Below are 12,010 nucleotides of genomic sequence, written 5' to 3'. Positions count from 1 at the left end.
CCCCCCCCAAAAAATGATTTGAGTCTTCCTATAAATGCCATAATTGTAAAACAACAGCTTCAAAATCAAACCAGATTTATATACCTGCTTTTAATTAACATAAAAAGATTGGATTTACTTCAATGGTACGTTTAGTTATTATTCCTAAATGAGTTACATTTAACTGTGATTGGATGGGCGAGTGCAGCAATGTGTAGAAACCAAAGAAATCACACGGAGGCTTCTGCTGTAGCGCCCTCTTTGTGTGTGTGATTTCACCTAGCAACAACCAGCAAGCCCCAGGAACCACTCGCCAACCAGCTGGGGGAGCACACCTTTTTCCAAGCCTCCTCCTCCCTCACTACCTGAAGCAAAGAACCGGCTGGACCAGTGGACCATTGTTTATTCTGTTTGTGCAAAGATTAAACAAAAGACATGTTTTGGACATGTTGATTGATGTTTCCACTTGTGATGTTTTCAACCTTTATGCTTAAGTCCCTTTGGCTCCTGCTCAAGCTTACTTAATTATACACACAAGCACAGTGACAATAATCTGTTTTAACTCCTGGAAAGTGAGCCAGTGTTTCAGAAGAGGTACAGTTGGTCATTTTTGTCATTGCACATAAGTTAAAAAAAAAAAAATATGCAGGGAGGTGAATAGAGTTGTGTGAATTTTTCTACACTTGACACTAAAACCATCGTTTGTTTCTTTAGAAAATAAGATCGCAGCTTTCTGATTTATTGCCATTTTGACTTTTTTGTGTATGTTGTGATTGTCTTGTAAAGTCAGAGATGTATATTTATGATTAGAGGATTTATTACAAATTGAGTATTAAGGTAAAGATTCTTTTGTTTAAATGATATTTTTCTATTTTCTCTCGGGGTAAAAATGTTGAGATTGTGCTTCATTTTGATTTCATTTTATACAAATCTGGATATAATAATAATAATAATATGGATGCTGATTTTTCTGACGATCCTTGACTGCGGTGTATTTAAAAGCCTGCTTGTATACTTTTGTATGCCAATGGTTATACTTGACGCAAAAGTGCCTGAATGCAGTTTTTGAATAATTTTACAGAAGTGTATTTTATGTCATTATCTAAACATTTCCATGCTGAGTTTGTTCTGTTCACTTTGACAGATTTCCAACTGTTGGTGTAAATTTGAGTTTCTTCTAAAGCATTTCATGAAATAAAGTTGAATAATTCAGAAAATGTCATGCGGTTGTCTTATAATTTCACTGGAGTTGGCGCAGTAACCTGCCATTGGCTCCTGCAGTGCTCCACCCCTGAGAGATAGCGTGGGTTAGAGCAGGTGGTAAGTTGCCAGGCTTCCCTCTAGCTCCAGGTCAACCTTAAATACGGGAGTGTCTCAGCTGTCAATAACATGAGGATATGGAGTCATCAACAGATCCAGAGAAGCAACATTTGATTGAGACTCATTCGGAGCCTCTTGTGTGGTACGTCTTCATTTTTCATTTGACCTCCTGAAACACCAAAGTTCAACACAGATGGCTTTAAAACTGTTGACTTCCACATTGAGCCAGCCTAAGTGTACATCTTCCGTCTTGTGTCAGGGTGAGCGGTCCAGAGAAAAAGTGCTCAGACTCGGAATTCGGTGAAGACGCCCTCAGTGTGGAGGGGCTGTGGCAGCACGAATGGCTCTGCCAAGAGGCCGATTGGAGGTCGGTGACTGAAAGGGACTCGAGATGTTTGGCCAGAAAGAAGCTTTTCACTGCATGTGCCGTCGGCCTCGTGTTCATGACGGGAGAGGCCATTGGTGAGACAAAAGACTCATCACAAATTTCCATGCCGGCAACTCTGATTCTGCCAAAAAAATGAAGTTTACCTATATTCGTTTTTTTACTGTGTCATGCATAAATATGTAAAGCTTGTTGAGTTTGAATCGCTCCATACAAACTTGATCTTAAAGTGACACACTCAGGCTTCCTCTGCCCAAACACACATACGGTTTCCTCTGCAGGTGGATACGCCGCCGGCAATCTGGCCATCATGACGGACGCAGCTCACCTTCTGACTGATTTTGTCAGCATTGTAATCAGCATCTTCTCTCTGTGGATTGCATCAAGGCCTCAGACAGGAACCATGACTTTTGGATGGTATCGAGCTGGTAGGAACAAGTTTCTCACGAGTAGCTCTCAAGAATACACTCACCAGCCACTTTGTTAGGTACACGGGTTAAGATTCATTAACCGAAGTAGCAGTACAACATAGACGGGTCAGAATTTGGAATAAACAAGTCAAAAGAATGAATCTGTCCTGCCTTGTATCGACAGTTTAGGCTGGTGGAGGTGCTGATGTTATGGTGGGATATTTTCTTGGCACACTTTGGATCCCTTAACTGAGCATCATTTAAATGTCACTTTTGATGGCAGCATCCTGCAGGAGAACAAACAAAGCTCACATCATGTCAAGCTGGTTTCTCGAACATGACAGCAAGTGCACTGTACTCAAATGTCCTCCACAGTAAATAGATCTCAATCCAGTAGAGCAGGGATGTGGTGGATGTGGACTGTGTGCCATAATCATGTGAATATGGACCAAAAGCTTTCAGCTCATTGTTAAATTTGTACCATGAAGAATTCAAGCAGTTCTGAAAGCAAAAGGGCGTCCAACCCGATACTAGCAAACTGCCCATTGAATTTATGTGCACATTAGTCCATATGAGTTGCACATACTCATATCCTTCATATTTTCGGGGCCATTTCTGACTCTGTTACTGTTTCACGCAGAGATTCTGGCCATGTTTCTATCAGTCGTGTCGATCTGGGCCGTGACAGTAGTGCTCGTCTTATCAGCCATGCAGAGGATCTCCGACGGGGAATATGAGATTGACAGTGAGATCATGCTCATAACATCAGGCTGTGCTGTGGGGGTCAATGTCCTGTGAGTGTGCCGAGCTTACTTTATGGATTATTTCTGCTTGGTTTAGGGGGGCAGTCAGCAGCGATGAGTGATGACGTCTATGCTTTGTTTTACCCAGGATGATCCTGATCTTGCATCAGCCTGGCAACTCACATGGCCACAGCCATGGGTTTGCCACCAACCTGACTCAGAGGGACAAGCATGGGCAGAGGAACGGCTACGGTAATGCAAGTGTGAAGGCAGCTTTCGTTCATGTGGTGGGAGATCTGGTGCAGAGTGTCGGTGTCATGTTGGCTGCCACAATCATTCACTTCTGGGTCAGTGTAAGATTAAAAATAACAGTTAAATAACAATAACAAAAATAATCAGGATGGGCTTGATAGAGCACTGTACTCTCCAGGTACTCAATATCACTCCATCATTTGTTTCTGATCATATTTCTGTCTTCTGGGGCGACCGTGGCTCAGGGGGTTGGGAAGCGCATCTGTAACCGAAAGGTTGCCGGTTCGATCCCCGGGCTCTCTGTCCTGGTCGTTGTGTCCTTGGGCAATACACTTTACCCTACCGCCTACTGGTGTTGGCCAGAGGGGCCGATGGGGCGATATGGCAGCCTCGCTTCTGTCAGTCTGCCCCAGGGCAGCTGTGGCTACAACCGTAGCTGCTTCCACCAGTGTGTGAATGCAAGAGTGAATGAATAGTGGCATTGTAAAGCGCTTTGGGTGCTTTGAAAAGCGCTATATAAATCCAATCCATTATTCTTCACAGCCTGAATATAAAGTAGCAGATCCGATTTGCACCTTCCTGTTCTCTCTTCTCGTTATTGGGACAACGCTTCCTGTCACAAAGGATGTTTTCAGGATACTGCTGGAAGGTAAACACACTTCCCTCCACATGTGGTGACGTTCAGATTTTAGCGACAGTTTAATGTGTGTATTTTCTGAAGGCGCTCCTTGGGACGTGAGCTTCGGCGCCGTGAGAGAGCTGCTGCTGTCTGTAGGAGGAGTCACCGCCATTCACAGTTTACACATGTGGAGCCTCAACACGACTCATTCTCTGCTTTCCGTGCACCTTGCCACAGGTAAGAGGCGAAGACGGTACTGTTATTAATGTGGAGAGGGAGCAGAACCTGCTCTAAAGCCCAGTAAAAAACAGAATTTCCAGTTTTATTATGCTGTTGCCAAATATAAGTTACTTGAAAAATATGGCAAAAAACAGAAAATTTTTTTTAGTTATTTTCTGCTTTTGAAGTTGATATCACTGAAAATAGATGCATATAAAAATCAAATAAGACTTGGAAATCCATAATAGTCTATTGCAAATCTGTCTGCAGATGTTTGGGAGTGCCCACTGCCCCCCTTGCCCCTCCCTTGGTGGTGCCCCTGCTAAAACTACGGAGGTTTAATTAGAAATGAAACACCACACGCCCATCCTGCACCTTTTATCCTGGTCCTATAAACATTTGTTTATTGTTTGATCAGAGTGTTTGTATTCTAAGTAAATAGGATGGAAAACCCTTTGGCAAATATTGATCTATTACAGCAGTAATGTAAGGTGCCAGTCAACTGAAAAAGAAAGTTCTTATTGCTTCCACGAGAATTAGGAGGGTAAGAAGCAGCCAGGTGCTGCTAATCAGATGCACGTGATTAAATGATCATCAGCAAATGATTAATTCATTGATGAACTCTATAGAAGTAAAGCTTTTTGGCAATTTTCTGGAGCATTCTAGTTCTTTCTAGGAGTGAAGGTCCCAGAAAACTAAAAAAAAAAAAAAACTAAACTAAAAAACCCCCAAGATCTAACTCTCAAATTCTACAGGCCTTAGTTAACATGTGAAATATTCAAGTCCATTGGTAGCACGTTTAAAAAAAAAAAGACTAAGTATGACTTCTCTGCAAACATAACATGGCGGCACAGCTTAGGTTTGCAAAGTTGCATCTGAACAAACCACAACACAGGAAGTAATGAAGAATATGGACACAAACACCTCAAAACAACGCCCAAAAGGTTGATTGTGTTCATCTGGACGTAGCGTTTTCAGTGGGAGAAATGTCGTCACTCATCCAAGTGACTTCTTCAGTCTCAGCTGACTGCAGGTTTCCCCAATCTTATAAACAGTACATTTGCCCAATGACTGAAACTAGCACCACTGAATGAACAATGGGCTGTGAGGTCAGTTCATTGATCATTAATATGCAAATTCTCATGACCATTGATCAACAACCACTGATCAAAACCCACTGATCAATGGCCATGAGTACCATTCACAGAGAGTTGGGGAATGGCTGCAATCACAGCATTGTAAGGTGGTGATAGATGCCCCCTTAGGCCCCCTCCTTGATTCAGAGATGGTCTTTCCCTTTTCACGTAAGTGGCCTCCTTGACTCTGCGCTGCAACCAGCGTTCCTCCCCGTCCAGGATGTGTACATCCTCATCATCAAAGAGTGTCCACTGGCCTGTAGGTGTAAATAGTCTGCAGAGTCCTGGCCTGGCGAGTTAGCTCTTCTGTGTTGCGCAATCCGCTTCGCCAGAGGTTGTTTGGTTTCCCTGATGTTGAAATCACAGCAGCCATTCCCCAACTCTCTATGAATATAATCTGATTTATATAGAACACAAAAAAACCCCACAAGTTCAGCATACACGATAAACAGGTAAAATATTGTCATTTTGGGATGAAGTTTTATTTACTTCCATGAACTTCTGAGTACAAGCAAAATTCTAGCATCCACAATAAAGTGAAGAGGAAGAGTTGAGGCAAAGTTGTAGAAGAAGAACACTGATGATTAAATCATGTCATTGTCTGTATTTATTTGTTTGTTTGTTTTCCAGAGGAAGATGCTGATTCGCAGATCATCCTCAGAAAGGCAACAAGGGTCCTGCGCTCCAAGTTTGGTTTTTCCAGCATCACAATTCAAGTAGAAAGCTGAAGGATTTCGGGCAGCAGTGTAGAGGTTTAAAGTTGACTGAACAGATACTGGTGACTGCAAAAGTAAAGGCACTGGGTGCTCCCATTTAACAGCTTCATATTTGGGACTGAGGCGGCACGGTGGTTGGCACTGTTGCCGCACAGCAAGAAGGTCCTGAGTTCAATTCCACCATCAGGTCTTTCTGCGTGGAGCATGTTCTCCCCGTGTTTGCGTGGGTTCCCTCCGGGTACTCCAGCTTCCTCACACCGTCCGAACACATTCAGCTTGTAAAGCTTATAAATATGCACAGTATAATGCCATCACTACAATATACATGTTTTACACACTCCTTTTGTTGTTGACATTTACAGGCTGTGTGCAAAATGCCACACTCTTCAAATTCATGCCAACTAATATTTTTTACGTCCAGTAGATGTCCTACTAGAGCAAATGAAGCTTCAAGATGCTTTGCGCTGGGGTGAACCAATTGGATGAAAAGCTTCAGTGCTTCATGAAGCTTCATCTGCCCATCACTATATACAGCAACAACATGGGAATAGAGCAGCTTCCAGAGAATTCAGCATTAATGAATCAATGGTACGGAAGTGGAAGAAGCGCAGTTTTTGGCTTTCCCCATATTCCAAAAGTGCTTCGTCTCTTTGCTATTACTGTTGCTCGGCATAATTTGCAGATTATGCCAATTTTACTTAAAAATTGTTTGCAACCGCTGCAATGCTTTCGACCAAAACAGGCGCAGCTTGATGACATCATCAACATGCGCTATCCGCGGTAGAGCAGTATGGTCAAAATCTCTACCGCTGGCCAAATTTATATCGTTTCTACCGTATACTGTTTATACCGCCCACCCCTAATTCAAACCTCTTGACAAGTTTGGTGCCACTGGTTTACTGTGAGCAACTCCCAGCCTAAAACGCTAAAAACAATAAAACCACAAATGTTTAATAAAGAAGAACGTTAAAACATTATTGTTGGCCACATGCCGGCAAAGTTATGTGCCATTAGCAATGTTAGTACTAACTGGGTTTTAAAGCCTTTACTTTAAAATACTTAATCTTACAGAAAATGTGATGATTATATGGATAATTAAAGTCAGTCATATATCCACAAACACAAGCTGAAAGTCAGTGAATGCTGCCAAATATCAGGGCACAAGCAGGATCCACTGCACTGTTAATGTTAGCTATGTTACATTGCTGCCTCTGTTCGGTGGTGTCGAGCCAAACGGACTTTAACGTGTGTTTGAACGAGCTGACGGTTCACTCGTTAAGCTGAAAGAAAGATGCTGTAATCACAGGAGTCACACATGTGTCCACTGTACCATCTGGGAACTCTTCTTGTTTAGCACTCATAATAACACAAACACTAAATCCTCCTCCTCTTGTGCTGTTTTGTAGCAGTGTGTACACCTGAGACTGTCACCTGTCTGTCTGTCCTGCACTCTCTCTCTGTTTCTTTCTCTCTGATTGTGGAATAAAAGTATGAACATGTATTTATAAGTTACACTTGTGTTTGAATCCTGCAGCTTATCACACATTTGATTTCCATGTGTGACAACTGCAAGTGTCCAGAGTGAGGACAGACTGAAGGACCCACTGCTGCACATCATCTGTGAGGCTTTGCACCCCTGATGATCCACCAGGACAAACTCAACAGTGTGTGAGGAAGAGGAGGAGGAAGAGCCAGCAGCAGCTGACAGATGGAGAGAATAGACAGACTGTTCCCTGTTTGTGAAGGACTGCTAGGAAAGTTTTAACATAACTAATTGTCTGTCCTGAATCAGTCTTATTAGGGAATGTTCAAATAATGTTATCATTCCAGTGTTTTCAGTGTGGGAGAAAGTACTCAGGGCCTTCAAGTTACACACTATGAAAGGCAGCAACAGGTTTAATGTCCAGAAACCTAAAGTATGTATCAGCAGCAGAATGGACCTAAAATCAAATGTCCATGTTTGTTTCAGTTCTATGAAGCTTTGAGTATTTTGGATTAGTCGTACTGCTGTGTTTGTTGCATCATATTGCTGTAATTGTTTATATGCTTTATATTTTCTGAGCTAAGTTGATCTATAGTGTTACATCATATTCTAGAAGGATGTTATGTGTTTGTATACTTTCTGCCCAGTTTGACCCATTTAGCAGAAGTCAGCCTGTTTAAGGCTCTGATATCTATTCTGTATGACTTAAAGCAGTTATGACATGGTCTGATTTTCTCACCCAATAAAGGAATATTTAATAGATCAGTCTACTCTTCATTCTATCAGAAACAGTTTTCACAGCTCGTACATTTTCTTTTTACACATATATGTAAGCACTGAGCCAAATTTAGTAATGCCAACATATTAAAAGAACAATATTTGTCTCTTATATATAATACATCTATATATACACTGTCAAAGATACTTGTCTTTGAGTGAAGATATAAGGTGATAGGTAATATAAATAACTGCAACTTGAATCTTTACTGAAGCTCAGTATTTGACAGAGTTCAAGTCCACTGCTGTAATAACTAATAATGATAAATATTATAACTTTAATATTGGCCAATAAAAAATATACTACTATATAGGAACGTAGTGAAGACCAATTATTTAAGAGAATAAAGAGAGGTTAGTTTATTTTGGAGACAAGCTCCATTTATTAAGAAAATTTAAAAAAGGCAGGGACGCTATTTAGAGGTTTGTGGGTGGCTCTTAAAAGAGCCGTTGTGGGGAAGACACTGGGACTTCAAATAGGCTATTCTTTTGGCTGTCAAGATACTGCTCCCTCCACCGAGAAGTGGGCCATGAACTTCTCCCTCACCAGGACAGCCTCTCTGGAGAAGTTGTTGGCTGCCACATGACCCAGGCCTTGCAACGGCCAGAATTAAACCAGGTCTAAATAAAACAAAATAAGGACTTTATAAGCCAGACCTCTCCGCTTTTAACCAGTGAAAGTCAACCTTTATTAAATATGTCTCGCATTTATGCTAGAACTAATGATCAGATTTCCCGTGCGATGGTTCACACAAGTGAAGCGCAATTATGTAAACGGCAGTTAAAAGGAGAAACCAAAGAAACATGCATGCTAGTGCCAGAAGCAAGCGCATGTGAAGCCGAACACAACCAACCGAAGCAAGGTTGTGACTTGGATAAAGACATTTCCCAGGATACTTTTGTTCCCAGCTTTATTAACAAGGCTCTCCAAACCTCCTTGGTTCAAATGCCAAAGCTGGTGCTGGCAGAGCTTAAAACAGTGATTGAGCAAAAAAAAAAAAAAAAAAAAAAGAACTAAAAATTAGCGAGGGAATGAATATATCCGATAGATTAATACAAAATCATCAGCACAACGCTTATCTAAGCAAGCGTAAAGCATATGCGGCTCTTGAGTACCAAAGAGAGCAAATTATAACGAAATATAAACTTAAAGAAATCAAAACAGAAATCAAGTTGAAGGAACAACAGGAGAAAAAGCAGTTAGCGGAACACCTTGAACAAGAAAAAAACAGAAAAGAGGCTGAAAGAAAAGCCCGGTTTAAGGCTCAACTCTTAAAAGAGCTTCAAGACGCAATTGCTTCACGAGCCCAAGAAAAAAATACTACGAAAACAAAATGAGGCGTTAGAATACAAACGTAACCTAAGTATTCAGTCCAAATTACATAAAACGTATGAGAAAAGGGTCGAAGAGAGCATGGCTAACTAAGACCTCATCAAAAAAATCGCAGAAAATGTGTCAAACAAGCTCGTGGAAGCCAAAGAAAAGCAAAGAGCCACAAAAGTAGAGAGTAAACACGAGGGAAGAAGGACTGCAATTCTCCAGTCACTCCAGGACAGCTGGGAGGACGCAATCAGACTAAAGAAAGAGAGAATGCAGGACGAACAAAGGGAAAGGAGGGAGTGGGGTGCTAAAAAAACTAATTCCCACCCCACCTCCCCTGTCTAAAAAACCCCCACAGAAAACACTGCGTGCCCCCATTATTAAAAATCAAGACAGGTTTCTTGAACCTTATGCACCACGCTTATTGGAGACGTGGAAATATTAACAGCAGTAAAATATAAATAACACCCCCCAACCTGTGGCAGCAGATAGCCGCCCCTCCCTGAGTCTGGATCTGCTGGAGGTTTCTTCCTGTTCAAAGGGAGTTTTTCCTCCCCACTGTTGCCATGTGCTTGCTCATAGGGGATCATTTGATTGTTGGGTTTTTTTTTTCACAACAACATTTGTGAAAATATTCACAACAACTGTTGTTGTGAAATACTTTGCAATATAACTGTTGTTGTGAATATTTTCACAACAACAGTTATATTGCAAAGTATTAACCATCCATCAGGCATTACAATACAATTAATAAAAATGTGAACTACATAAAAATGTTCATGTTTGATTTTGTTTACTACTACGTGTCTGATAGTGATTATCTGAGTAGATAAAATAATGGTCCTGTACCACCAATATCATTATGGGGATGTGTGAGAATGACTGGGAGAGAGACTGGAGGACTACTGTGAAATTAGAAAAAGCAGTGTAGTTATGGGGAGGTACTTCCTGAACATTGCTTCTCCAGCTGTGTAAATTACATTTTTCTCAGCAGCAACAGCTTTGGGGTTAGGAGAATACCAGGGCCAGTCAGTGCACAAGTACCAATTCATCAGCTGCATAACAGCAGCTGGAGCCTCACAGCTGGAGCGCACTGCACTGAGTGAAACATTTTCACACTTCACAAGAAATAAGGACAGAAAAGTTTCGTCTCATCATTCCCCAAACAAAAGGGTTTCATTTCCAGGTGCCAGGAGGACAAAGATGCCACTAAAGGCAGAATAAAAGCATCATGCATACACCCCTTTTCCATTAGTACCTTCTAGGGGTGGGTTTTGATGAACGATTTTTCGATTAAAATCAATTCTAGCTTGCATAACATGATATTGATTCATTAAAATCCTGAATCGACTTTTAAATATAAATTCATTTTGCCCGAAACGCCAGAATCTCAGGTTAAACCTTACAAAAATTCGACAACCACCCAACAGCTAAAACAGTAAATGAGAGCTGGTGCACGGATTCTGCACAAAGACATAAACACAACAAAGCGCGGATAAGTGAGATGTCTGCTTTCTCACCCAACGGCACATTCATGGACTTGCTGTCGGGACTGAAAGCCGACAGCTCACTGATTTTGATGCGTCGGCGGGTCCGCTCTTTGTGTTTGTCTTTTTTGCGCTAGATTCTGAAGCTGCAGGTTTGATCTCTCTCCAAACGATATTGACTGAACCAGCAGCAAAAGAAGATCCAAACCAGCTTCACGTTTTGCTTCAAATAAACATCGTCATGATTTCCCTCTTACTTTTGCTGTTTTACTTCCACCACAATAAAAAATCCCACTTCATGCAGAGCTCTCCGTCTCTCTCTCTCAGGAATAGATTCCCATAAAAAAACAAAACAAAAAACATTAGAGAATCTTTGAGCATGAACAGCCTGTTTAAGGTATTGCTAAAGCATTTCAAAAACATTTAAGTCAAAACTTTGACTAGGTCATTTTCTTAAGAGCCACCCAGAGCTGCACTTGCTGCTGTGTTTCAGATCATTGTCCTGTTGCATAACTCAAGTGCTCGAAAGCATCAGTGCATGAACTTACAGCTGGATATTCTTCTTCAGGTTTTTTTTAGACAGAGCAGAATCATGGTTCCATCAATTGTTTGATGTTCATTTTATGAAATACTATGTTAGCTTTATGATCTCACTACCAGAAATAAACAGAAATCCAACTATCCACAAACTGTCTCATGACTCCACAGAATATTTTCCCTAAGGTCTTGGGGATCATAAAGACGGTTTTTTTTTTGGAAAACTTATAAGGAGGTGTGACCCAGCTCGAGGCCGCAACATAAAAAAGGAGGCGAATATCAGACTGTAAGTGAGAAGAGGTTTTAGCTTAAAATGGCATCGCAGGTTGGCTCAAATGGCTGGTGCCACAAAGGCAAAGACTGGTGAGCTTCCTGAAAAGCCTGCCTCAGGTATGCTTTTATTTACACCTTACTAGGTGTGGCCAATTAGCAACAGCTGAACACACTGAGATTAGGGGCTGCAGAGGAACGTAACACCACCTCCCTCAAAAGGGTTCCTCTAGGACCCCTAAATTTATTAAGCCAAAGCCAAAACTTGAGCACTTTATTACCTGCTCTCCTAACACGAAACAAATACTCGCATTTCTTTAGTTGGCATCTTTAAGCATGGATGCCCCTGCATGAGG

At 41.4% G+C, this 12,010-nt stretch overlaps 1 protein-coding gene across 1 annotated transcript; it reads left to right on the top strand.

Moving 5' to 3' along the window:
• The first annotated feature begins 727 nt into the window (after positions 1–727).
• Positions 728–6,185, top strand: LOC120739910 (zinc transporter 2-like). Its single transcript, XM_040041886.1, has 8 exons — positions 728–1,441; positions 1,559–1,761; positions 1,966–2,112; positions 2,735–2,888; positions 2,986–3,184; positions 3,633–3,738; positions 3,811–3,945; positions 5,694–6,185. Exons 1-8 carry the CDS (start codon positions 1,377–1,379, stop codon positions 5,789–5,791), a joined length of 1,107 nt encoding a protein of 368 aa, XP_039897820.1. The 5' UTR covers positions 728–1,376; the 3' UTR covers positions 5,792–6,185.
• The last annotated feature ends 5,825 nt before the right edge of the window (positions 6,186–12,010 follow it).

This window comes from Simochromis diagramma, unplaced genomic scaffold (genome assembly GCF_900408965.1).
Source record: "Simochromis diagramma unplaced genomic scaffold, fSimDia1.1 OVJJ01000304.1, whole genome shotgun sequence".
Taxonomy (NCBI): domain Eukaryota; kingdom Metazoa; phylum Chordata; class Actinopteri; order Cichliformes; family Cichlidae; genus Simochromis; species Simochromis diagramma.
The sequence above is the reverse complement of the archived record's forward strand: the minus strand, read 5'-3'. Positions and strand labels throughout refer to the sequence as shown.